We start from the raw sequence: 27,243 nt of genomic DNA, 5'->3' as shown, positions 1-27,243 counted from the left end.
GCTGATTGAACTATGTCAGGACATGTAGATTGGAGTGGCTCAAGACAGTCATGAGAACTGTCATGGCCTGAGGTTGAAGAATCTATATGGGGTTCAAAGGTGGTATTGTCACATGTATGGTACTGCCAATTTGGCTTAAGAGGAAATATATGGTCATGATGGATCACATTTCTGGATATAAAGGTTTCTTTATTGTTTATATCAAGCAATATGGTGCCTTTAACATGTTGCGTGTATCCTAAGAAAACGCATTTTATGCCCCTATGATCCAATTTAGTTCTATGAACTTGTAATGTAGAGGCATAAGCTAGGGTAGCAAATGTTTTTAAATCATGTAAGTCAGGATCCTTGCCGAACATACATTGGTAAGGTGACCTATTTTTCAAAACAGTAGTAGGGACACGATTCATAATGAAGACAGCATGGTTAACAGCAAAAGACAAAAATTGTTTGGGTAGATTTGCTTGAAAAAGAAGGGCTCGAGCAATGTTCAAAATATCTTGATGTTTCCTCTCAACTCTCCTATTTTGTTGAGAGGATTCAACACAACTTGTTTGATGGTAAATTCCCTTAGCAGCATAAACGTTAGGCATGACAAACTCTGGTCCATTATCACTTCTAACACATTTTACATTGGTGTGGTGTTGGACTTCAGCCATCTTAAATCTTAATGAAATTAATGACATTTTATCTGGTTTCTGCCTTAGATTTCATTAAGATAACCCATGTATATTTGCTGAAATCATCTACAGCAGTCAAAAAATAGTAATGACCATTATGTGACTTAATGGCTAAGGGACCCCAAACATCAAAATGCACTAAATCAAAAGGTTGAATTGAATTAGAAGAGCTATTATTAAAGGGTAATTTCTTGTGTTTGGCATATTGGAAAACATCACAAACAACATTTTTGTCACAATCACTAAAAGGGAAAGAAGAATGTAATTGTTGTAATCTAGTGGGAGATAAATGCCCTAATCTGAAGTGTCACAAGGCACTGTTTGGTATGCTAGCAGAGACACTATTAAGGGTATGAAGGGCTTCATGTTTCTCTTTGAGGACTAAGTGATACAATCCATCAATCTTCTCAGTTGAACCAATCATCTTCATAGATTTGGTGTCTTGAATAAAACATTGAGAAGCATGAAAATTGACAGTGTATTGATGAGTTTGACAAAGTTTAGGAACTGAAATTAGATTAACAGAAAAATCAGGAATATACAACAAATCACATAAACTGAAGGAAGAAGAGAATTTGACAGTGCCAATAAATTTAGCTAAAGCATATTGGCAATTTGGTAACTTAACATGAATTGGACTGGTGGAAGTAAGAGTATGAAACCAAGAACGATTTGAGCAAATGTGATCACTTGCTCCTGAATCAATTATCCAGGAATTGAGTGTGGAACATTTATAAATGCAAGAAAAGGTTTTACCTTGAGCACCTACAAGTGAATGACCTGTAAATGGGGATGAGAACACTTGATTAGAAGCTGCAGTGGATGAACTTGGATGAATGGTTGATTGCTGAAGAAGATTCACTAATGTAGCATACTGTTCTTGAGTAATGTGAGTCTGCCCAGAAGACTCGGGATGTTGTGGAGCTAGAGTATGATCAGATTTTCAAGAAGCTCCTCATTTGTGCTGACATTGTTTGCAGTTGATCCTTTCCCAAAATGTGGGGGAAAGTCATGCTTCTTGTAGCATACTTCAATAGTGTGGCCAGATCTTCCACAATGAGTACAAATCTTGGACTTGGAAGTGGTGAATTGGGAACCTGAATTGCCATTTTTAGCACCAGTCTTCTTGAAACCTACAGCATTGACTAAAACTTGGGAATCATCAATAGGAGTAAAATTGCCTTGGCGTTCATGTTGTAACACCGTGGAAAAGATCTTGTTCATAGGGGGCAAAGGTTCCATGAGCAAAATTTGATATTTCACTACACCAAAGTTTTCATTCAAACCAGTGAGGAATCGAATGATATATAATAGGTTGTGATGGTTTCGCGCATTTCTCATAGCAGCACATGAACACCTAACTCTACACATACATTACGGTATAGGCTTGTAAATCTCCAACTCCTCCCAAAGAATTTTCAGTTCAGAATAGAAATCAGTGACAGATTTAACATCTTGTTTCAAAGAATAAATCTCTTGATAAATTTCGGAAATATGAACCAGATCTCTTTGGGAAAATCCTGGGCGGGCTTACGTCGGGAAAAAGAGCGCTGCGTTCCTTTAAATCATTCCAAACATCAAGTGCATTCTCCATATAGATGATTGAATGTGTTATCGAGTCGGAAACAGAATTGATGATCCATGATATGATCAACATGTTGCATCAATTCCATGCACGTGTAGAAGGATCAAAAGAATCCTCAGGAATAGGGATGGAACCTTCGATGAATTCGAGTTTCATCTTTGCACCAAGTGCACGACGCATTGAGCGGGCCCAAGAATGATAATTTGCTTCGGTGAGCGGTGGCGCAACCTTGACGGTACCAGGACCATCAATGGGGTGAACGAAAAAGCGACTGGTAGGGTCAAGTTGAGGATCGACCGGAGGATTAGCGCGTGGTGGTGCCATTGAAGAACAATAGGAAGAAAGAAAGAAAGAAGGTTAAAGAAAAGGTTGGATCGGAATGGCGAATGATACCATGTTAGAACTTGATATCTTCCATTGAAGAAGATAGAGAAGCAGAGAGAAAAGCAGGTAGAAGAAAGCTTAGAGAAGCAGATAGAGTGAAGTTATTAATCCTGTATTCAACTTAGCTTACAAAGATGGTGCAACATAGTATATATACAAAGCTAGCCCTAATTGTATTCTAACTAACTAACTAATCAATAATAGAAAGTAGTTACAAGTTAGATGTAAGGCTATGCATTATTCTAACAAAGGACAAGACACTTGGCAACAAGATGAAAGAAAGTTTTTACACATGTGTTAACCTCAGCCTTTTTACATCTATCACACAAAAAAGGACAAGACACATAGGTTTAGTTTGGTAGATTGTCGATTTCTGATTTTACATACCAATTTAATCATTCACTTGGCAACAAGATGAAAGAAATTTTTTCTCCAATCCACTGGCCCAAGTCTAAGTTATTTTGATAGTGATTTGCCCGTAAAAGTATTACAAATTGGTAGTCCATATCTAAATTTGAAACAAATCTGAGTTAGTATTTTAAATTCATCCTCATCAATTGGAGAGTTAAAATAAAATTGAATTGTAAAACAAAAAATTACAAAAATATTTAAAAAATTATAATTGTTGTAAAATTAAAAAACATGACCGAAAAATAAAATTAAATATTTTTGTAAGATTAAAAAACATGACTGAAAAATAAAAATAAAATATTTTAATCAACTTTATGAATGTCCATCCATTGACAAAGATGTTAATGAATGAAGTTTGTTTTAGATGCATGAATTGGATTGAATTTAAAAAAACAATTAGTGGATCATTAATGTATTGATGCCTTGATGGAATACTTTAAACCATTCATTAACAATCTAATTCAAATTCATCTAATCCATACATTTTGCCACCCCTAATTGAATTATAAAGCTAAATATGCAATTAATATATATCACACTCCAACCCTCCTAAAACCAATTGAACAAGAATCATGAATCCTCTAGACCTTGAAGAGTTCAAAAGACAAGGCTACATGATGATTGATTTCCTCACAGATTACTACAAAAACATTGAAAACTATCCTGTTTTAAGCAAAGTAGAGCCTGGTTACCTTGCCAAAAGACTTCCATCTTCAGCTCCATTTGAACCAGAATCCATTGAATCAATCCTTGAAGATGTTCAACAGCATATAATCCCTGGAATCACACATTGGATGAGTCCAAACTATTATGCTTACTTCCCTAGTAGTGGTAGCATAGCAGGCTTTGTAGGTGAAATGTTAAGCAATGGATTCAATGTTGTTGGATTCAATTGGTTATCATCACCCGCTGCAACTGAGCTCGAAACCATTGTCATGAATTGGCTTGCAAAAATGCTTAACTTGCCAAAATCTTTCATTTTTTCATCAAATTTTAAAGATGGTGGTGGTGGTGTTTTGTTAGGTACAACATGTGAGGCTATTTTGTGTACACTTGTGGCTGCAAGAGATGAAAAACTTTCTAAAATCGGAAAGGAAAATATTGGAAAACTTGTTGTGTACTGTTCTGATCAAACACATAGTGCACTTCAAAAAGCAACTCAAATTGTTGGAATTCATGCACAAAATTTTAGAGTCATAAAAACTAAAGGGTCCAATTTTTTTGCTTTGTCTCATGAGTCTTTTCTTTCTACCATTATTTTAGATGTTGAAAATGGTTTGGTTCCTTGTTTCTTATGTGCGACTGTTGGCACAACCGCGACGAATGCTATTGATCCTATAAAGTTATTATGTAATGTGGCAAAAGAGTATGATATTTGGGTTCATGTGGATGCTGCTTATGCAGGTTCAGCTTGTATTTGTCCTGAATTCAGACATTACATTGATGGAATTGAAGATGTAAATTCTTTTAGTTTCAATGCTCATAAATGGTTTTTGACTAATTTAGCATGTTGTTGTCTTTGGGTGAAAGATCACAGTGCTTTGACAAAATCACTGTCAACATATCCTGAATTCTTGAAGAACATTAACTCTGATTCAAAGGAAGTGATTGATTACAAAGATTGGCAAATCCCCTTGAGTAGGAAATTCAATTCGCTCAAACTATGGATGGTTATCCGAAGTTACGGTGTCGAAAATCTGAAGAAGTTTCTGAGAAATCATGTGGAAATGGCTAAAACATTTGAAGGACTAGTGAGGAAAGATGAGAGGTTTGAAATAGTTGTGCCGACAAGATTCGCTTTGGTTTGCTTTAGGATTTGTCCATCAGCAATTAACATTAGTAATGGAAGTGGAGATTGTTACTATATTGGAAAAATGATGAATGATGGATATTTGGTGAATGAAGTGAATCGTAAGTTGCTAGATTCAGTTAATGGTTCAGGTAAGGCATACATGAGTCATTGTGAGGTTGATGGAGCTTATGTTATCAGATGTGCAATTGGTTCAACCTTAACAGAGGAGCATCATGTGACTATGACATGGAAATTGGTTCAACAGCATGCAACTTTTCTTTTAGGTACTCCTCTCAACTCATGTTAATACATACACAAACTTTCTGTTTATAGTCTTTGATCAAATAAAAAATGTAATCATATTTATTGTTGTTTTTTTAGGGAAGAAGCAAGCTTGCGATACTCAAACTGGATGAAGGGTTTCATCTCAAGTTGCTTATTTTCTGTCTATTGTTTCTTCATATCTGTACTCATCAAATCTAGATATCATTTAAAGGTTTTCATCTCAAAATAATGTTTTATTTACTTTGTAATAGTCTCTCAAATTTGATCTATTGATTGTTTCAACTATTATGTAATTTTCATCTAATCATTGCATAAAGTGTGTATGTGATTAAGTGTGAGAGTTGTTATTGCTGTGTTGCTGTCTCCTTATTTTATAGAGTACTACTAGTAACAAAATAAATTATGTCATGAGTAACTAACACATCCTAACTCTTTAAACAATTGTTTATCACTAATTCATTTCTTAAACAGTCTACATAAGAAAGAAAAAAAATTAAAAAAATAACTAAGTTGAGTATTTATACATATATCAATTTGCAAGAGAAAAGCCTTCAGAATTCGGAGATTTGAGAAAGATAGAAGAAATAGCACCACTATGTCTTAGAAGAAAAGCAATAAATGAAATCCATGCTGCTGCACCAAGGAACACTAAAAATCCAAACAATAGTCCCTTCACTTCAGATAGGAAGAAATCTAATAACATATATCCATAAAGCATTATCACAAGCACCACCACTGTCCATGCCACCCTCTGCATCACAAAATTAATAAAATGTTAAATATAATCTTAAATAATTTTATCACATAGAATCTACGTAACATCGACATTTCTGAATACAAAAATACAAGTGTTTACATGTGTCAATGTTGAGTGTGATAATGTTTAATGTATTTGTTTTTTCATATGTGATTATGTTTAATGTACTTGTTTTTTCAAATCAGTATCAATGTTATTGTTAGACACTGACACATGTCAATGTGTTGGTGGCATGTCAGTCTCAGTATCGTGCTGATATATGTGGTTCATGATTTATTTGTATCGTGTCTGATGATTGGTATCATTGTTGGTATCGAATCAATATTTCTGAACAAATGTGTCTGGTGTCTAACACGTGTCAATGTTAGACACCAACACATGTGATTACATTAATTTATTTGTTTTTTCAAACCACTGCATGTGTTAATGTCAGATACCAACACATGTCAATGCGTTGGTGACATGTCAGTGTCAGTATCGTGTCTGGTGTATGTGATTCTTAATTTATTTGTATCATGTCTAATGTTAGTGTTTGTATCGTGTCAGTATTTATGAACAAATGTGTGTCTGGTGTCTGACACGTGTCAATGTCAGACACCAACACATGTGATTACATTTTATTTATTTGTTTTTTTAAATCACTACATGTGTTACCGTTAGGCACCAACACATTTCATTGTCAGTGTCGGTATCGTGTGTCCAGTGGTGTATTTGATTCATAATTTATAGCTAGTTATATATTAGATGAATAACATACCTCTAAAAGAGGTCCAATTCTGAATGTGCCCATGACCTCTTCTTTAGACACCAAAGTAAGAAGAGGAATAAGTGCAAAAGGAATTTGAATAGCTTGAAGCACATTAAGCCATTCATTCAAAGTATCCAAAGAACCTTCTGAAGTATTAAAAACAATTGCCACAATCATAGTTGGAACAATAGCACAGCTTCTAGTAATCAATGCCCTCAACCATTTTTTTATGTTCAATTTTAAGAATCCCTCAGTGATAAACTGTCCTGCATAAGTACCTGTAATTGTACTACTTTGTCCTGCTGCTAATAAACCAATGCCCCAAATGTAAAGGATTGGGAAAAATCCACCACCATATTTTTCTTCAAGATATTGTCCTGCATTTACTAGTCCTATGTCTTTGGCTTGTTCTGTACCATAGAATACTCTAGCGAAAACTGTTATTACGAATAGGTTGATTATTAATGTGATTAAAAGTGCAATTGAGGATTCGATTGAGTAGTAGTTTAGAGCTTCTTGAACTTGGCCTTTGTTTCGTATGTCTATGTCTCTTGACTGTACTAACGCTGAATGGAGAAATACGTTGTGTGGGGTTATTACGCAGCCTACGATTTCCACAGCTTGGCGAAGTGTTTTTGAGCTAACTCTTGGGATCAAAAGACCTACAAGAAAGTACAAATAATTGTATCAATATGAAAAAACGTGTTTAGTGTCTGATACGTGTCTAGTGTCTAACATGTGTCTGGTATCTGAATCCAACCCAGACACAACATTAACGTAAGTGTTTATGTGTCAGATTGTATCGTGTTAGATATTTGTGTCTACGTGTTTAATCCACGTAGTAAGATGAATTTGTACCCATAAGAAGTTCTTCTTCATTTGGCTTTGTATCAAAGAACATCCATGCAAAAGAAAAGCCCATAGTTCCAATGAAAACAGCAAAAACACCTTCCAACTTCCTCACTCCATAATTCTCCAAAAATAGAAAGAAAAAACTGTTCAACAAAAAAAGAAAAGAAAAGCATCATCAAACTTTGGAAACTTATTATTAAACAAAGCATAATAAAAAAACATGTTTTAACTTACCAATCAAAGGCTGTGATTACAACACCAGCCCAAATGGGAAGAACACCATGGCTAAGAATCTTAAGAGCAATAGCACTACCAATAACCTCTTGAATATCAGCAGCAATCAAAGCCAACTCAGCTAAGAACCACAAAACTAGCCTAGCCCAATTGGAATACTCCTCCCTACAAAGCTCCGCCAAGTGTCGCCCCGTGGCAACACCGAGCCTCGCAGATAGAAGTTGTATCAGGAGCCCCATAATGGTGGACCACATTAAAAGCCATAGCAACGAGTACCCTGCGATCGCACCGGCTTGTAAGTCTCCTTCCAAGTTACCCGGATCCAAAAACGCCACGCTCATTAGAAGCCCCGGCCCTGTGAAGAGCCAGAGCTTCTTCCATGAGAACGGTGGCACCACCGTTGATCCGTTGGTATTACCGTTCGACTCCAAGTCAAAAATATGAATTTTGTCCTTCGCCGCGTATACACAATCCTCTCTATCAACACCGTCTAACGGTATTGATAGAGATGGTTGTTGCTGCGAAGATAATGGTATTGTCTCACATTCTTCAGATTGTAGCAACCTATTTTCTTCTCCTTCTGCATCAAATTCTTGCTTTTTATGTGGTTGTAATTGAATTTCCATGTTTCATGTGGTTGAAAAACCATCTGGTGTTGAAATGTTGTTTGAGATATTGATTATTTTCTTTTATCTTGTTTAGATTTTCTTTACCTTAGAGAAGATCATGGAGAAAATTTAGTGCAATTGTTATGGCTGCGTAAGGGATTGATACCAAGAATAATGCATGTAAACCTCTTGTTGTATTTGTGGTTTTTTTTCAATATGATAAAATCAGCTAATTTTAGTGTAAGAGGATTTTTAGATTAACTACAGTCACGGTATTTAAGTTAATCTCCACCATTCCAATAATGAAACATGTTATACTCTCTTTTTTTCTTCTCATTTATGAAAGGGAAGCACTTTTTTAATTTACTTTAATTCCTTCTCTTGTTGGAATTTTTCATTTGGTTTTAATATTATTATGTGATAAATATTTTTAGTTAATTTATTAATTATTTACTAATTATTATGAGTGTTAATTAACTCAGGATCAATTAAATTATAATCAACTAAGAATAACTCATTTTGAAATTTAAAAAAAAAATAATTGACCAACATATTATATAAATATATAATCTATAGTCCTCAATATATTATCTTTTTCCTCACTCTCTTATAAAATTCCATAAGATAAAAATTTTAATTAAAATTTATATACATGCTTCTGTTTTCTTCTGTCTTTCTTTTCTGAATTATGGTTTTTTTAAATTATATTTATGGTTAATAAGATTTATATTTAGAAGAATATTTTTTTATGAATAACAAATTATTATTGGCTAATTGTTAATATATATATTTACGATTTGAACTCTACTCTTTAATCTTTGAATCAACTATTTAGTTTAAACTTCCTCTCCCACCCATGAAAAATATATGTGATATTTTAGTATTGTTTATAAAGATATTAATTAATTTTGAGATGATTTTTTTCTTGAATTCAGAGACCACCCTTTGACTCATTGCTTCTCTTCAATAATCTTATGCACCTTTCATATCATACCATGGCACTGTGTTACCCCTTTTCCTCATCATCATCAATGGTGTTACATCAGCAAAAGATTCACACAAAATTATGAGAGACGATGCACTGAATTAGAAAGATATCCCTTGGGGACATTACACAATAACACCCCATTATGCTTCTTAATCAAGCACATGAAACTGATCTCTCACCATAGACAGTGCCTTATAGTCGTCTGTCCTAAATCTTGAAACATTAAAAGCAATCACAACATTCTACAAATCAGATAACAGTTCTACAAACCCTTGCAAGATAGCTCTGATGATAAAATAATATTCTAGTTCTTCCTAATTCTTTCCAAGTTCTAGTAACATAATCAACAAAGCCAGCTCTGTATTCCGAAGCCCGTGTTATTACATTGCTCAACGCCAAAATTTCCACTCACAATGCCATACAGTATGTAGTAACACACTTTTTTATTATAGCCGTGTTATTAAACTTAAATTACAGGGTCACTTTTTATTGTAGTTTAGTGACTTTTAGACTACTGGTCACTACAAAATCTCAACACAACATATAAATTACAACATCAAAACACATGAGATAGGAAAAGCAAATTTAGTTCTAAAGCCGTGCAAATCCAACATCAAGTGTTAAGTGTTTGATTTCAAGCACTTCACCTTGGAAACTCAAATGATATAATCAGACCACTCAGAGATAAAGGAAGTATGGTCCATGGATTCCCCAGGCACATCCTCAAGCTTAGACGGCTTCTCTTTACCACCAACCAATCTCGCCGGGTTCCCAACAGCAGTAGTCCGTGGCGGCACATCAATCAAAACAACCGAACCAGCACCTATCTTAGCACCTTCCCCAATCTTAACATTTCCCAAAATGGTAGCACCAGCACCAATGAGCACCCCATCCCCAATTTTCGGATGCCTATCCCCACCAGCCTTTCCAGTCCCACCCAATGTCACATGATGCAGAATCGACACATTATTCCCAATCACCGCAGTCTCTCCCACCACCACACCCGTGGCATGATCAAACAGAACTCCTTTCCCAATTCTCGCTGCCGGATGAATATCCACCGCAAATACATCAGCAACTCGAGAATGTAGCGCCAATGCTAACGGACGCCGCGCCTGCCTCCACAATAAGTGAGATACACGGTGCGCCTGAAACAATGACAAACACACAATCACATACAAGGAATTAGGGTTAGTAAAAAAAACAGAAAAAACTGAAATTTAAGTATCAAACCTCTAATCAATCAAATTAATCCCTCAGTTACTTTAAAAATATGATTTTTTTAAGCAATTAAAACGAAACCCCTAAATTGAAGAATTAGGGTTTAGTTTAACACTGAAAAAAACCCTAACCTGGCAAGCAAGGAATCCTTTGTAATTGAGCAAACAGTGAGAGTAAGAGATACACGCAGGGTCCCGTTCACGGTAAGCACGAAGATCAGCAACAGCGGCCAAACTCAACGACGGGTCAGTAGCAAAAGCGTTGAGAAACAAATCATACAGAAGCGTCGAAAGAAGCGTCGAGGAGCAAAGCTTATTCCCAAGATGAAACGACAGCGACCGTTCAAGCGAGGAGTGAGAGAGAATCGTGGAGTACAGATAACTCGCCAGCGCCGGCTCCGACTCGGCGTCACGGCGGGATTCGGCTTTGATTTGGGACCACAGCCATCCTTCGTCTTCGAAGGCGACTATAGGGGAGGAGTTGTTGGTGGCCGTGGGTGGGGAGGTGTAGCGGATGTCGCCGGTCGGCATTGAGCGGCGGAGGGTGGTGGTTTGCGGTGGCGTGAGTTTTGATGTGGGGGGTGGGAAATTGGGACGGTGAGGTGAAAGTGAAGGTGTTGGTGTGAGAGTGATTCGGTTGTTACGTGTGGAATTTGCATGTAAGTTGTGTGTGGTTTGCAACATTTGGCAAAGTGGAATTTTTTGTGTATTTTATTTGTGGGATGTTTTTTATGTGGGAATGGAGAATATGGGAATTTTGGATATGCTTTTTTTTATGTGCATGAATGAATGGAGGGCTATTATAGGTTCTATAAGGAAACAAAAAATGTTTAGCTAGATTCTTACTACTAGTAGGGCTGTTTTTGGATCTCTGGATCCGAAAACTGACTGGAAATCAGATAGGTAGAATCGGATCAATGGATCGGCCGAAATGTTACTTAGTTCGAAAATGGATAATTTTTTATTTGATATCAAAATGGATATTATATTGGATATTTATTTGATACTTTTGTCGGATATCCGAAATAACGGTCCGATTTCAATCCAGAAAAATGATCCATCACTGTTTCGGTCCAGTCTGAATTTACGCAATTATTATTTCGATCCGATTTTCAGAATAACAAATATCCAGACCGGACCGGACACAAAACAGGCCTAACTACTAGTTTGAAATTGAAATATGAAAAGTATTAATTGTGAAAATATGTGAGGTCAATGTATCTTTTCACATGCTACATTACTATCATTTATGACTTTTTGTAGAATATCATTCCAAGAGGATTTTTCTCCACAAATATTTTAATCATTCTTGGTAGCTCATGAATTTTTATTGTAGTAATATTTTCTGTCTATTGATTAAATTTTGGAATATAGTAGTAGAATTATTTTGTGCACAATAATTTTTTAATGAGACAATGAATGATCAATAGAATGACAAAAATAGAAAAGGAAGGAATATTTTCATTAATTATAGAGGAAAAGGAATGGATTTTTTCATTGAATGACGAAACTAGAATGATCAATAGAGTGAAAAAATAGGGGAAAAAAGGATTTTTTTTTTTTTTCCTAATCAACATCAATATTAAAAGTATAACTTTCTTTCAACCATGAGTAAATTAGGCAAGAATTAAAATAAATCAAGATTTACTAAAATTTTACATAATGTTCAAATTTCTTATCTATTAATTATTTTGTGTGGACTACTAATACGAGATAGGGTCAAATAACACCAAGGTGTCAAAATTTAATTTGACATCAAATCTCAACTGTTAAAAAATTTGATCCAACGATCATATTATATTAAATAAATAAATAATACATATAGCCTTTTTTTGCCTAAAAAATATGCTATTTATATGACCGTTTGATCAATTCTTTTAGCGATATAGATTTGGTGTCAAATTAAATTTTAATACCTTAGTGTCATTTCATCATATTCCTACTAATACATTTTGTAATGAAAAATAATATGTCTTCAATATTTTAGACGAATATCATGTATTATAACTCAACATTGAATGTTGGTATTTTTAACTAAAAATGTTTACGGTGCGGTTTTGACGCTAAAAATTATTCAAACTACAAGAGAAAAAAAGTGTGGTTCGATTTGGTTTGGTTGGCTTTTAAAAATAAAATTAAACCAAACCAAACTAATGCGGTTTGGGTTGGTTCGGCTTTTTACAACAACAAAAAAAATATACTCCGTATTATTGAATCATACATACATATATTGAGGAAAATATGATTTTGTATTTAATTGTTCATACATTACTATAAAAAAGTTTATAATTGTTAAAATAAATTTATAATTTGATACATAAAAATGTGTCTTACAATTTTATCTTAGGTTTAAAGAAAGATATACATGAAATTGGATTCGTAAATAAATATTATATAAAGAATACAATAAAATATATTTTGTCAAAATAGTATTTATAAATGAATAATATTTTTTTTAATGATATATAAATTAAAATAAATATGATACAAAAAATATGATAAAATATACACATAATACTAGTTGATTTCTATAATATATATATATATATATATATATATATATATATATATTAGTAAAATTTTGTAACATATTGTGGTTTGGTTTGATTCGATTTAATTTGTAAAATACAAATCATAAATCAAACCGAACCGTGCGATTCTGTTAGAAAATAGCTCAAATACATTTTAATCAAATGCGATTTTTTAGCACATTTCTTCTGTACGTAATCTTTCTTGTTGCAGGCATATTCCTATTTTTAACTCTTTAAAATCATATTCCTAAAGTTTTCATGTTCCAACTAATATAGCAATTTCCTACTATATCAATATGTATTATGTATTAAGCGTAGACCATTTCTAAACTTTCAGATGCATGGAAATATTATCATAGTTATAAAAGGGAATCTCTTCCCTTATCCCTTTGGGTTTTTAGACACCATGTGTGTTTCTAAAAATACTCTCTATTTTCATAAGTGTATTTCTGGACGTACTTTTTTTTACTTAATGTTGATTTGTGTTATAAATGCATCTACGGATGCTTTTCTATTATGTATCTCCGGAACCATTTTTTAATAAACTCGCGTCAGACTCTCTTCTTCTCCCTCATTCTCAAACTATTTCATCTTCCCCTCTCCAAACTCTCTCAAATCTCAAAAATTAATTTTTCACCAAACTTAATTTTTTTCTCTCGAGTTCGACAAGGAGCATCAACTTCAACGATCAACACACTCCAAATCATTCAAAGCTCAATATAATCGGTAAATTTTCGAGTTTCCGTGGTATTTTTGAGTATTTTCCGTGAAAGAGTTAGAATATACTTTTTCAAATTCTGGCGTTCAGATTAAAGATGTCCTAAAGGATGTCGAGACACCGTTTTTCAAACACACACAATAACAAGATATAAAAGTGTAAAAACTTTAAAGAACACAAGTAATTGTTCACCCAGCTCGGTATCAACAATACCTACTTTGGGCTACCAAGATAGGGATAAGTCTACTATGATAGTAGCAATTCAAAGTACTATGCAAACAACCTCTGATTCACACGTAAACAACATCCGGTTTACTGACTTCTCACTTAATCACTACTCGTGCTAACTTCTACCTTAATGTTGTCAAAAATATTTTTCATGCTATTTAACTACCTTAATGCGCCTTATAGAGCATAGGCATCCTTCAATGGGGGAAGGTGGACTCCTCTAGAGATCTTCAATACTTTTGTGTGTGTTAGTTCTATTTCGTTTTTTATTTTAGGTTGCTTTTTATGATATTTTCATCGTTTTAATATGAGTGTCGTTTAAATTTTTTGCACACAGATTAAGGAATGTAATTATAGTGTCATAAGACTTTGCATTTTTACTATATTAACTATATAATTGTGTTGGAAGTAATGTACAGAGTAATAATGAAATATACAATTGAAAAAATTACAATTATAACTATATTAGAAAGTGAGAATGACATTCATTTTGAAACAAAAGTTATTTGTTACAACGACACTCATTTTAAAACAGAAGAAGTAATATTTTATAGACTTCCAACAACCTCAACCACAATGGGGTTGCTCTTGTCAATTAGTTCTACTTTTAGGTAAGGAATTGAATAAGATTAACTATTAGAATATAAGAACACACAAGAAATATAATTATTATGCAATGCACATATGAATTAAACATTAACAAAACACACAAAATTTGGCATATAAAACATTAGTGGTATCAGAGCATAGTTTGAGTAAGGGATCGGCTTCTTGTATTGAAAGTCTTCTTAACATGGTGGTGGTTAAGTGGTGTGTCTCGTTGAACTACTTGTGACGTGGTAAGGGTGTGTCAACGGTGGTACAAGTATATGGATGAAAAATTCCCACTTGAGGGGGAGTATAATGGATTGACTTACACTTGAGGAGGCAACACAAGTATGTGGATGAAAGAGATTCTGCTTGAGGGGGAGCATAGTGGATGAACTCACATTTGAAGGGGAGGTTGTTGAGAAACAAATGTGAGTTATTTAACTCCCACATTGTTTAAAAAAGTGGAGGTTGAGCACTTTACAAGTTTTGGATGAATATTATTAGGTGTATCTCTCACTTTTTTGGGTGAATCTTTGATCTTTATATGGGTCTTTGATGTAATGTGGGTGCTTTCTCTCATAATGATCCATCATTTGTTTTACGAACTTTTCGGAGGAGGTGCAGCAAGAAGATTTGGGAAGAGAGTTCAATCTTGTAAGTAGAGTGGTGGATCTGTTTGTGTCACTTAAGAGAAATAATCTTGAAAATAAATTTGGTTCCCTTTATTTTAATTAGTGTTGGTGTTGTTATATTTTTGGCTTAATTGCAACTTTGATCCCCCTATTATCCTGTTTTTTTATTTTGGTCCCCTCATTTTAAAAACCATTTTTTTAGTCCTCTATTTTGTGTATTTTGAAGATTTTAGCCCCCCTTCAAAATGGAGAGCATTTTTTAATGACATGGCGTTCATTTGGCTTATGTGTCTTTTCCAAGTCAGCATTAAATTATTCCAGCTCATTTATTTTATTTTATATTTAAATCAATCTTATTTTAAAAGCTATAAGCTAAATGAGTGTCATGTCATTAAAAAATGCTCTTCATTTTGAAGGGGGGACTAAAATTTTCATAAAAACAAAATAGAGGGACTAAAAAAATGATTTTTATAATGAGAGGACCAAAATCGAAAAAACATGATAATATAGGGATCAAAGTTGCAATTAAGTCTATTTTTTTTATCAATTTTTAAATAATGTAGCTTTGTGGCTTTCATCTAGCGTATTGAAGAATCCCGATTTATGGGTGTTCCTTTGCATGCATGGAACATGGAAATTCTTCTTCATAATTACTAAGAAACTATTTCCTATAAGTTGTCCAACGCTTAATAAATTACATTTAATTTTTGGTACATACAGTGTATCTTCAATTATTTGAGATATTCCTTCATTCTTTTTTATCACCATGTTCCCAATTCCTTCAGTTTGTAAGATTCTACTATCCACTAGTCTCACCTTATTCTTTCTTATGCTGTAAAACTTGACCAATCAGTTCTTGTGACATATCATTTGGTTTGAGCAGTTTGTATATAGAAACTATGATCCAACTCTATGTTGATCTTGAGACAATGCAGCCATAAAAACTATAGTGACATAATCAGAGTTATCTTGTACTATTTTGGCTTCATCATCACCATTATCTTGAGTCTTCTCCTTTCTTTTGTTGTACCATCAATAGGAGGCAAAATGGCCCTCATTTTCACAATTATAGCATTGAATGTGTTTATTATCCTTATTTTGTTGATTTAAGTTTGATATCCTTCCTCTTTTCTTGAAGGATTCATATTTACCATCAATATTGGTCTTCTATGAGCTTGATCATGCATACTTCTTAAACTTCTCTTGCACCTTCTTGCCTTTATGCCTCTCCAAATCACCAATTTTCTTGAATGTTTGGGTCTGCACTACTTGAATTGACTTTTTCACTCCCTTTCTTTTAAGAATCCTCAACTCATGGTTAAGAAATTCTGGAATTTGTAAGTTTTACACAATCAAGAATCACACTTAAGATACCAAATCTATTAGAGCAAGAGCTTGTTTGCTCTGTAAGAAATGAAAATAAAAATGATTAAAAATTATAAATGAGTGGAGAGAATGATGATGTATTGATGTAGGAGTGTTGCCTGCGTGTATCGAAGGAGAAGTCGTGCGGAACAGTTCAGCAAGATTTGCGCAAGTTTCGCGTCTGATGTCAGAATGATTCATATTATACCTTTCGGAAAGGGAATCGGTTTATGAGTCCAACATCATTTAAGTGAACTATGGGTTTTTTAATCCATTTATGTTCGTTTCAATCCCGAAACATCATTTTACTATTTTCTACAATTTTAGCAATTTCTACTTTATTTGTTTTATTTATTTAATTTTTTCTTTGGATTAAAGGTCCTTGAGGCCCATTAGGGTTTCTTTTGTTTTCTATAGTTAAAGACATTTGGTGTAACTATAAGGATAATCTTTTATTATAATAAAGTTTTGAGTTTTCTTTTTGCTGGTGGATCCCAACTTATTTGATAGGTTTTACACTTGCAACCCTGTGTTTTGTTCTAAGTTTAACGCTTGTTATTCCCTAGGGTGTCTGACTGTGTCAGTTAGCATCAGAGAAGGCTTTTCTTGTTCTTTTCGTAGCTTGACAACCATGGCAGATCAACCAGCGACCAGAGAAAATCTTGAGAGAATTACTGCGACTCTAACTGCTTTGACTGAACATGTGGAAAATTTAGCAAATCTGGTCAACAACAATGGAAATCAACGAAGAGACAAGAGAGGAGAACAGATTAGGTGTAGAAAACTTTTGGATAACCCAATTTCCGTTCTACGTCCACCATCTAGAATGGATCAAACAAAGCATCAAATAGGGATAATACAATCATCAGGCTTATGGAAGTCATCTCCTTTCATTGATTTCTTTTCTCAGGTAAAAGCTTACCGTTTACATAGCTTGCGGATAATCTCTATACCTTGCAAACCTGAGAGTAATATTCCTAAACTAAAGAAGTTGGAGACAGTTTTTGTTAAAGGGGCAAGGTCCAAAATTGTCAAAGGGCCAACAAAGAATACCGAAGTAAATTATGGTGATGATGAATTTGGTAAATATGTAGGAGATGCACAAGACTATTTATGGAAAGAGAGTCTCACAGTCAATTGCGAAAATCAGCTCGATGATCATGGTATTTCTACTCGATTTGATTCTTGTACTGAAGTGAGTGAAAATCCTTTTACAACTGTAGTTGTTTTAAAATCTGAGGAGAAACGTATTTTGAGTGAATTTCAAAGCTACTAGCTTCTGATATGCATGTAAGCAAAGGTGGAAATCATGACGTGGATAAAAAGATGGAACATTTTCAAATCAATAATGTAAAAGATAAAAATCTTGATATGGATGTTTGTCATATTTTACTAGGTAGACCTTGGAAATTTGATAATGATATCACTTATCAGGAAAGGGATAATGTGATGATGTTTACATGGGGCACACATAAAATTGTTATGGCTCCTGTTTTGCACTTTGATAAGAATCAAGGAGGAAAAAAGTCTAGTTTCTTGGCGATGACACGGAGTGAAAAAGAGCTTAATGAGACTATTAATGAAACTAAATTTTTATTTTCAATATTGACTAAAGGGGTGGTGAGTGTTGTAAAGGAGAAAACAACAATTTCAGAAGAAGGGTTGGGGATCCTAAAGGATTTCAAGGAGTTGATCGCAGATGAGATACAAAACTATTTTCCTCCTATTCGAGATAAACGCATGGAAGTTAAAGTTTTCAATGTGTAGAATGTTTGGCTGTAGCGGGTGTATGAACTGGAACAGCAGCTGAGAGCCCCTCAACTAGAACAGGTGTAGAATGCCTGGCTGTAGCGGGTGTATCAGGTGGAACAGCAGCTCCATCAGTCACCTGAGATGTAACACGCGCCCGTTCGCGACGCACGGATGTGTGCTGCGCAGTCCTCCCATGTATATCTCTATCTGGCCCGTGAGTCATAATGTCTGCATAGGTAACCGTACATGAACAATGAAATACAAATAAACAAGAAATTAAAAAAAAATACTCTTTCCGTAGATGGACCTACGGAAGCATGGTAGTTTCATAAACAATGGGTGCTTCCGTAGATGGACCTACAGAAGCATGTTAGTTACAAAAACATTGGGTGCTTCCGTAGATGGACCTACGGAAAGCTCCAACGTCCATCTCTTCCGTAGATGAATCTACGGAAGCAACTGAAACTAAGTAACGCAACAATGGCGTCTGAGTACAGTTCCAGCCACTACAAACTCAATTTTTGTGGCTTGATCGTCCTTTTAAAACCTCAAACAACTCCTACATTGTCTCTAAACACTATTGCTAAACCTATCAATTCATTTCTACACCTAAATAACACATTCTAATTCAATTTCAAAACTACTCTAAAATAACTAAAAATTCCAAAAACTTACCGATTAAAATATCGCTTTGAACTTGTTAGATAGTTGAAGTTGATGTTGACAACATAGCCGAACTTGATATCGATTTTGAGGTAGGGGAAAGAGAGTTTGGGGTTGAGAGAGTTGAGTTTGAAAATGTGAAAAATGAAGAGGAAAGGTCTGGCGCGAGATATAACACCAAAATATTTCCGTAAATGCACATGCTGAGGACTTCCGTAGGTGCATCTAAAGAACAAAACAACGTTTAACAAAAAAAAATGGTGTTTCCGGAGATGCATCTACAGAAGCACAAGGGCAAAATGGACAATTCGGTGGTGCGTGAGAAGGGCATGGGGTTGGTTGAAAAATCTTTTTAAAAAAAAATAGTTTAGAATGTTGCAATTAGTCCGTACTATTTCTTAACCTCCAAGTTACAAAACTTTTTTTTTTTTGACAGAAAGTTACAAAACTTTTAAAGTGCTACAATTGCTCATATTACCATTAGACATAATCTTTATGAAAATTGTTTAAGCTAAAAATTAATGTACATTATAATACTCTTAATATTTTAGTTCAACTGATGTCTAATTTCCTGTCAGTGTTTCTATATTTCTTCAAACAACTAATACATACTTCACCATTGTGTCGCACCGCACAATTTATAACTGCACAACACATTTTCCATGACATAAAGAGTAGCAGAAACAAAACATATGTAATTCACAACCCTTTGAAATAGAAACTAAATATATGGTTGGTCAGTCAAAAATGTTGCTTACAGCATTACCTAATGAAAACATATAAAAGAAAATAGAATAAATGTTGTTAGTGCCCTGAATTCTGTCTCTTTAAATGGAAAGAAATTGCAAAACTTTATTCGGAACCGGAATCAGAATCGGGGTCTCCATCCACAATTTCAGGAAAAGGTTCATATTCATCCTCCACCGAATCGCCAAACTTCTTAAATGCAAATTGCTGAACCAAATTAGTGTCTGATGTCTGCACTGGACTTATGCTCTTGGAAGCTAAATCCAAATTATTCGCTTCATTATTAGGTAGGGTGCTGTCTGAAACAATCCTCTCTGGTTCTATATCGGTAGCTGCACCACTGCGAATGTCAATGACAGTAGGATTGCTTGTTTGGCAAGGGACGGGTTCTTGAAATTGCGGTACAGATTCTCCAGGATGGTCTGACTTGAATGTGGTTTCGTTATCGACGGATCTCATCTCAACATCTGCACATGAGGCAGGCTCGGGTACCGTCTCACTCCTCTCTTGAATGTCGGCGCTGGAAGGCTTGGGTGTGGCGACTACAGAAGACTCTTTGGTTTCTTTAGTATTTTCAGTCCATAACCTACCCATCTCATCGTCCCCATTTGCCAAATAGTTAGTAAGTAGATTTTCACGAGAGGCCGGAGGTTCTGCTTGAGGAAAACCGTTGTTCTGGCTAACATATTCATCTCGGTAACGAAACTGAGTTTCACGAAAAGTATCGTTGTTCGGAGGAACATAATCTACTAGCGGAAGTGCCCTAGGATGTATAAGCACTTCCAAGGTTAGCATAGCATGGGCACAGAACTCAGCAAGCTTTGTTCCAGTTTGTTGCTTTCCTGCAATGACATAAATTTCATTAAGTTCAAGCAGGTAGAGACAGAGTTCATAATGAATCATTGATATAGAAGTACCTCTTCGGAAAAGTTCAAGGCCCTGTGATAAATATGGGGGCCGAGAGGCAGAAAGAAAAGAAGCCAAAAGAGCACGCAATGCAGCAAGCTGCAAATCTGTGGCAGTTGCAGCAGGATCCTTTTTCTGAAACACATTTATTTCTTCACTAGTCGATCCTTCCCTGAAAGAATCCGTTGCTATGACTATCAAAAGACTATCAACTTTGGATCTCCACTGTTCTGATTTCAAAGCGCCAGCCTGTAACAAAAATAATAAAACTTTTGTGTAGTCCCTTTAAAATTGAGAAGCAAATTAAGATCTCCACTATCAAGGGTTTGTTCGATTTACACTTAAAATCAAAGGGAACTCTGGATAGATCTCATGACAGGTATTAAGGGGTTACCAAACTTACCAGAGGTTAAAAAAATCACTGCTAACGGCTAACCGCACCAGAATATTTGGCACAAGTATATCTTAGAATATCTTAGAGGGAGCTAGGTTGGGGATCAAAGAATAACCATTGAATGTAGGGACAGGTTTATGAAGAAGGAAAAACATTGGTTATTTCAAACTAAAGATACATACCACAGTAATAAGAGCCTCTAATGCCTCAAGTGCAGCTATCCTTAGAGAAATTGGAACTACCCGGCGTTTCTTAGGAACTTCTACTCCTAAAACACCACCTGCCTCATTTTCCTGAAGGGATCCATTTGTACTGCTATGCTTCCTTTTTCTATTACTGGCTGGTTGCAGCGCTGCGGGGGAGATGTCAGTATTAGAACCATTTGGCATGCCTACATTCTTCTTCTCTATGGTACTCAAATCAGCAATAGCATTATCGACAACTTCCTTTGCCAGGCATAAAGCCATTCCTGTTCAATATAATTAATCAGTAAATATCACTATGTATATGTAGGTATAATTAATCAGTAAATATCACTATGTAGGTAAAAACATTTCCACTTATAAAGAAATTAAACACCAAAATACCCCCATTTAAAACATTTGGATGTGATTGGGGCTGCTAAGGCTACTCCACTAATTCACATTGCTATTGCTAGAGAATAATGGGCGGACGCACTATTGGTAAACTATGAGCAGAAAGAAAGGAACTTAGTTAAGAGATTTCACATACCAACACCCATGGATATGAGCAGAATCTTTGCAACTGAATAGACCTTAATCCTTATTTCTGGAAGCTCGCATGTTTTGAAGTACTTTGTAATTAAACGTACAATAGAGGCAGCATGCGGTAATAGTTGACTGCAATAAAAATATGGGCAATGAGTTCAACTCTGCATTCTTTCAAGAAATGAATATATATAAAACATATATCAGAAGAAACATAGAAATCAGGCATGGGAGCAGTTTGAAACACCATTAGATTAAGGGAAGGGGTATGAATATCGTACAGACATACCTTCCCGTGGCCTTTATAATAGCTGTAAGCAATTCCAGGCTACACATATGCAAAACTGGAAGTTCTGAACAAATGTTCTCCTGCTGTCTGGCGGTCATGAATGGCAACGACATTTCTGGCAAAGCGCCATTTACCATCAAAATTCTCTCAACGAGGACCAATAATAGGCGAACAGGTACATTAACCTAACAATTAAATCACGTTACTTTCCACATTCTTCTCCCAAACTAAGTCTAAGATGAATTGAAAGAACTAACGGTAAGAACATACTTGGATAAATTAAATAGTACCTTAACTTGATAAGCATTTGTGAGCAGCATGCAACAGCTAGACATAAGTGTAGAGACGCTAGACGTTCGTGATTGTTTAGACCTCTTTGTTGTGTTATCGCTGGCTTCTTTTGTAGATACATGGCCTCCTAGAGGTGGTGGAGGTTGTTTCCCGGGCAGAATCAACAATCCATTGAACTCTTTTCGAATGTAATCTGCGATGCATGGAAAAGGATGGTCACGACCTACTTTTTAAGAGTGGATTTAATGAAACACGTAGCACCAACATCTTTTTTTGGTGAAACATAACACCAACATCTACCTTCTTCTAGACCTTCAAACTTCAAATTTAATTGATCATTTATTAAAATCAAAATTTTCTGCAACATCACAGACCAGCTTTCTTCGTCTCCTTTTGATTTTGGAAGCAATGCTAGGCAATGTGCAAGTTTCTGGATGTACAACATCAAATCAGATAACAGAACACGACTAAATGTGGCTATGAGCATATATCAGAGAAAGTTTCCACCCAAAAACGAGAATCTAATGTTAAGGATGAGGCATCCTTCTAAACAAGAGGAAAAGAAACTAATTAATGAGTGCTCACAGACAGAGCATTATACTCCCCACATATTTTTCATTAACGTCAAATTCTCTGGTTTTGTGAGAAAAACATCACAGAACAAATAGAGTTGGAAGCAAGAATTTAGTAATAACAAGTTACAGATCAAATTAACATAAATGATTTTCAACTTTGTTCTAATATATTTCTCTTCGGATCCTGCCAAAGACCCCCGTTTTGTCCTCCTCATCTACTCTCATATCAACTTGGCAACAACCCAAACATACCCTAGACGAGGCTCTTAAAATTTTGATAATCACATTACCTTCATCATATCATGACTGCATCCTCCAGACACAAGTTTAACAGCGATAGCAGATTCAACCTGCATAAATACCAAACACTCGTCAAATCATGAATACAGCAGCAACAAAACTGTAAATGCATATTTTCCTCATTAAAGAAGCAGGAAAAACTGGTACATATTACATGCAACCACACCATGCCCCTTCTTTTTTAATCATGCAGATCACAGAGATGCAACAAAGAGTATTGGACTCAATTAAGAAAACTGAATCAATACATGTACATATGCATATGCAAACTGCAAAAACATCAATGTCTCAAAAATATGCAAATATAACCACGCATGTCCATTCCTATTCACTTGTATCAAGGGTAAACACAAAAAGACCTCTCCATGTCCTGTTTGTCCACCTAACAGAAATCATGATTTAAATTAGCCTAGGGTGTTCATTATTTATGACCCCCCGAGTAATAAAGAGTTTGTAGTTTAGATTGGAAGGCGCGGCAATACCAACTTTGCAATCACTCCAACTAATGATAGTCCGAAAATGTATTTCTATTTTCAATATGACGGCTCTATTATATCACTGGTTTTCTCAATACGGATGATGGCTCTCCGCTCAAATTTGGAGAGAACATTTGGGTGATGAATGCTTTTTCCCTAGAAGCACTTCCTAAACCCGGCAATACCTCTTAATGGTATCATTCACCAATTGGTATGCTCACATTCATAAAAAAATAAAAAGTTGCGTGTTGGGAAGGAAGTTGTGGACTTCATACAAGAAACAAATATCAAATTATATATAACGAATTAAGCAAGTAAAAAATCTTGAAACAAAGGAAGGAGAAGCTTACACTATCATAATGACGCTGAATAGAAAATGGGAATGAAGTTATCAAGGTACATATCACATGAATTGCAGCTTCCTGCATTTATCATAATTTGAATAATGAATAAAACGCGTAATCAAATAATGCAGATAAATTATGTCTACATAAAAAGCAGATATATGATGAAAGACATAGAAAGTGGGGTCTATTATAAAAGAGCCATGCAAACAACATAAAATATCCTATATTTAAATATTTGTCTGCATTCCGCAAGTATTGGCCAAGTGAAAAACTGTTTAACTTGTTCTAAGCTTAACACAATATATTTCATCTCTTAGCATATACATATGCATGGGTCCGAGAAGAATACAGCAATGGGTTAAAGAAATAGTACTTCGCAGTCAATTATTGCAAATGCAGCAATGAAGAATACTTTCATGTGAAATCGGTTGTATACTTACAACAGTTTGGATATGCTTTCGGTTTATATTAACTAAGCTTTATGAGATGATGCAATGATTCCATCTATGATCTATCAACAAATGTTTTACATCAATGTTTAAATGCAACTCTTAGCACAATACATACACTTCAAAACAAGAACTACTCCTTCAACTACTTCACAGGAACGTAGATTATATCACTTTTACTTTTGACACAAAAATAGTATGTAAGCACTAAAAATATCAATATTCTTCCATCCGTGGTATGATGAAAGTTTTTCATTGTCTATGTCTAATAGAAGCTAAAAATTCCAAAATATTTGAATTAATAACTTACCCATACTTCCTCGGAGTTGTCATCATGTAACATCTTTAGAACAGGCTGAACAACTTTTACAGCAGAGGCAGACCCATCTTTCTTGAACTTGGGAAATCCACTTAGCCTAATATTTACAAAAGAAAGCTCAAGGAAAGGATCAAACAATAGGACTTTTTTCTATTAAGAAAATAAATATCTAACCTTGCAAGCAGATCAGATATGGAAGCACAAGCAGCCACCCTCACTATATGAGAATCTTCTGGGGACTGTTTTATATAAAGATCATGGAACAAATCATGATTGCGTACAAGTTAAGATTTTATTTCAGAAATTTGAACAAAGATATAAATAAGGGGCATCCATGTTTGAGTGTACATGAAGTCAAAATGATTCAACTAGGCATATATGACGCATATGATAGCCATTAGATAAAGACAATGTCAATTTTATAGTATCGAATTCAGTTCCTGCATCAAATTTAGAGCAACAAGGTAGTACTATTCGTCTTTAAGTTTTTCTACGGCACAAGGTCTTAAAATTTGATTTGAACCATCCCAGCAAAATAGATTATAAGGTGAGGGATTCCTCCGACTTATGAACACATTTTCAGATCATATCTCATCAAATGCAGGACTCTTAACACGCACTCCTCACGACAAAGATTGGAGTGTGAACCAATTGGCCCAAATGTGGGTGGCCCAATGAATCAAGGACTAACTCAACCATACAAAACCACACTTTAAGATGAAGAATGCCTCCCATCTATAAATACATTTTAAGGCCACATTGACTTTCAACACAAAGGATGTTACAAATGTGCACTTAACAATAATTGATGTATTCTCAAAAAGGAAGAATACAAGAAAGCTAGCAAGAGAATTAAGTGCAGCCATCGCAAAAGAACAACTAATTACCTGTAGAGAAGTCAGCAACTTCAGGAACCACGCAGCGTAAGATTCTTGGAAACGATCCGAACTGCACTCTTCACAAGTAACCCCTAGCAAAGATATCCCTGCCCAACGTTTATCAGGCTGAAATAAAAACGAAAAACCCAGTCATTTCAATTACTTAACTTAGTCAACTCAAAGTCAATAACCATAAAAATACTTCAAACTTCAAGTGTAATCACTTCCCATCAAAATAACTCAAAGACCATTGGTGACAAATAAATAATAACAAAATTGCTTCCACCCAGATGTCCAAAAAAACTTAAGGATAAGTTTGAATAAACAACTTAATTAAGCTCCTATAGCACTTATCTTTAAGTTCTTATATGTTATTCCTATAACAGATAAGCTATTTTCATAAGCTATCCATAAGAGCTTATGGAAATAAGCTCAAAACTATTTATATACATGTCATAAGCTATTTACATAATTCATCAAAAACAAAAATAAAACAAAACCCGATAAATGAAGCATGTATTATCTTCTAAAAAAACTATTGAATACCCAGAAAGCATAGTAATGAAAAGTAACGAAATTTACCGAATGGCTAGAAAGGAGGAGCAAAACACGATCGACCCATGAAGCAACAGACGCTTTCCAAGCTTTAACTTGTTTACTCTCCATGGAATCTGTTACATCCTCAGATAGGAGAGAATGCGTTTTGATCAAAGAGACAACTTTGGAGAGTTCGGAAGGGTTGGAAAAGGGATGGTCGAGGGTGGGGAGGTGGTCACTGATGAGAGTGTTGAGCAAGCGTGGTTTGAGTGCAACATCGTACATGTCTCCGAAGTGGTCGAAAGCTGCCATTGGAACGGCAAGAGCTCGGAACAGCCGTGACTGCGACGAGGAATGAAGTTTTTTTGCTGCTTAAGTGCTTATGCAGCCGTGGGTTTTGGGTTTTAGGTTTTGGATTGGTAACACAATGCAAAGGATATATTTGGTTTTTACTTTCTTTTTTATATATTTAAATTAATTATTAATTAACTATAGCCTACGTACCACACCAATATCGTGCGAACACACGGGTGCTGATAGTGATACGATACCTAAACAAAAATAAAATTTGTATAGGAAAAATATATTATTGATCTAAATATTTCTATATACAAAAAATGATATTTATGATCTAAATAATTTTTATCAAAAAAATAGTATACGGGAAAAAATCTATTATTGATTTAAATATTTTTATATACGAAAATTTACTATTAATTCAGATATTTTTTATAACGATACCTAAACAAAAATAATATTTGTACACGGGAACACGAAGTTATTGATCAAAATATTGATTATTAACTAGAACATGAAGTTACTGATCAAAATACTTTTTATTAATTTATATTCAATTATTATTTTTTCACGTGTAACCAGACATTTTTCTATTAAAAAATATACATTTGAAACAAATGTGCGTCTCATACTAGAACCCGTGCGAACGCACGGGTTTGTTACTAGTATCTTAAAGTGAAAAGGTA

At 34.8% G+C, this 27,243-nt stretch overlaps 4 protein-coding genes across 4 annotated transcripts; 1 reads left to right on the top strand and 3 right to left on the bottom strand.

Moving 5' to 3' along the window:
- Positions 1-3,518: 3,518 nt before the first annotated feature.
- On the top strand, positions 3,519-5,475 carry LOC131616562 (tyrosine decarboxylase 1-like). The gene is made up of 2 exons (XM_058887925.1): positions 3,519-5,136; positions 5,234-5,475. Exons 1-2 carry the CDS (start codon positions 3,633-3,635, stop codon positions 5,266-5,268), a joined length of 1,539 nt encoding a protein of 512 aa, XP_058743908.1. The 5' UTR covers positions 3,519-3,632; the 3' UTR covers positions 5,269-5,475.
- A 143-nt stretch (positions 5,476-5,618) lies between these two features.
- On the bottom strand, positions 5,619-8,521 carry LOC131616561 (metal transporter Nramp3.1-like). Its single transcript, XM_058887924.1, has 4 exons — positions 7,729-8,521; positions 7,501-7,637; positions 6,652-7,304; positions 5,619-5,888 (listed from the first exon to the last, which is right to left on the bottom strand). The coding sequence occupies exons 1-4, from the start codon at positions 8,352-8,354 to the stop codon at positions 5,667-5,669; spliced, it is 1,638 nt and encodes a 545-aa protein (XP_058743907.1). The 5' UTR covers positions 8,355-8,521; the 3' UTR covers positions 5,619-5,666.
- A 1,164-nt stretch (positions 8,522-9,685) lies between these two features.
- On the bottom strand, positions 9,686-11,315 carry LOC131616560 (serine acetyltransferase 5). Its single transcript, XM_058887923.1, has 2 exons — positions 10,677-11,315; positions 9,686-10,472 (listed from the first exon to the last, which is right to left on the bottom strand). Exons 1-2 carry the CDS (start codon positions 11,226-11,228, stop codon positions 9,981-9,983), a joined length of 1,044 nt encoding a protein of 347 aa, XP_058743906.1. The 5' UTR covers positions 11,229-11,315; the 3' UTR covers positions 9,686-9,980.
- Positions 11,316-19,732: 8,417 nt separating this feature from the next.
- On the bottom strand, positions 19,733-26,681 carry LOC131616559 (uncharacterized). Its single transcript, XM_058887922.1, has 13 exons — positions 26,306-26,681; positions 25,733-25,849; positions 25,020-25,084; positions 24,837-24,942; positions 24,081-24,152; positions 23,245-23,304; positions 22,680-22,809; positions 22,379-22,572; positions 22,089-22,273; positions 21,804-21,931; positions 21,254-21,540; positions 20,689-20,926; positions 19,733-20,613 (listed from the first exon to the last, which is right to left on the bottom strand). Exons 1-13 carry the CDS (start codon positions 26,570-26,572, stop codon positions 19,877-19,879), a joined length of 2,586 nt encoding a protein of 861 aa, XP_058743905.1. The 5' UTR covers positions 26,573-26,681; the 3' UTR covers positions 19,733-19,876.
- Between the last annotated feature and the right edge of the window lie 562 nt (positions 26,682-27,243).

The sequence above is a fragment of the Vicia villosa genome, linkage group LG7, assembly GCF_029867415.1.
Source record: "Vicia villosa cultivar HV-30 ecotype Madison, WI linkage group LG7, Vvil1.0, whole genome shotgun sequence".
Taxonomy (NCBI): domain Eukaryota; kingdom Viridiplantae; phylum Streptophyta; class Magnoliopsida; order Fabales; family Fabaceae; genus Vicia; species Vicia villosa.
The sequence above is the reverse complement of the archived record's forward strand: the minus strand, read 5'-3'. Positions and strand labels throughout refer to the sequence as shown.

What these genes read in the sequence shown, in the direction of transcription:
- LOC131616562 (XM_058887925.1), top strand. Translation starts at nt 3,633, where the DNA reads ATGAATCCTCTAGACCTTGAAGAGTTCAAAAGACAAGGCTACATGATG. An exon ending in GCATGCAACTTTTCTTTTAG is followed by an intron (nt 5,137 to 5,233) that starts GTACTCCTCTCA and finishes TTGTTTTTTTAG; the next exon opens with GGAAGAAGCAAGCTTGCGAT.
- LOC131616561 (XM_058887924.1), bottom strand. Translation starts at nt 8,354, where the DNA reads ATGGAAATTCAATTACAACCACATAAAAAGCAAGAATTTGATGCAGAA. An exon ending in GTAATCACAGCCTTTGATTG is followed by an intron (nt 7,638 to 7,728) that starts GTAAGTTAAAAC and finishes TTTGTTGAACAG; the next exon opens with TTTTTTCTTTCTATTTTTGG. An exon ending in TGAAGAAGAACTTCTTATGG is followed by an intron (nt 7,305 to 7,500) that starts GTACAAATTCAT and finishes ACTTTCTTGTAG; the next exon opens with GTCTTTTGATCCCAAGAGTT.
- LOC131616560 (XM_058887923.1), bottom strand. Translation starts at nt 11,228, where the DNA reads ATGTTGCAAACCACACACAACTTACATGCAAATTCCACACGTAACAAC. An exon ending in AAGGATTCCTTGCTTGCCAG is followed by an intron (nt 10,473 to 10,676) that starts GTTAGGGTTTTT and finishes TCATTGTTTCAG; the next exon opens with GCGCACCGTGTATCTCACTT.
- LOC131616559 (XM_058887922.1), bottom strand. Translation starts at nt 26,572, where the DNA reads ATGGCAGCTTTCGACCACTTCGGAGACATGTACGATGTTGCACTCAAA. An exon ending in ACAACTCCGAGGAAGTATGG is followed by an intron (nt 24,153 to 24,836) that starts GTAAGTTATTAA and finishes TGATAAATGCAG; the next exon opens with GAAGCTGCAATTCATGTGAT. An exon ending in CAAATGCTTATCAAGTTAAG is followed by an intron (nt 22,274 to 22,378) that starts GTACTATTTAAT and finishes TTTAATTGTTAG; the next exon opens with GTTAATGTACCTGTTCGCCT.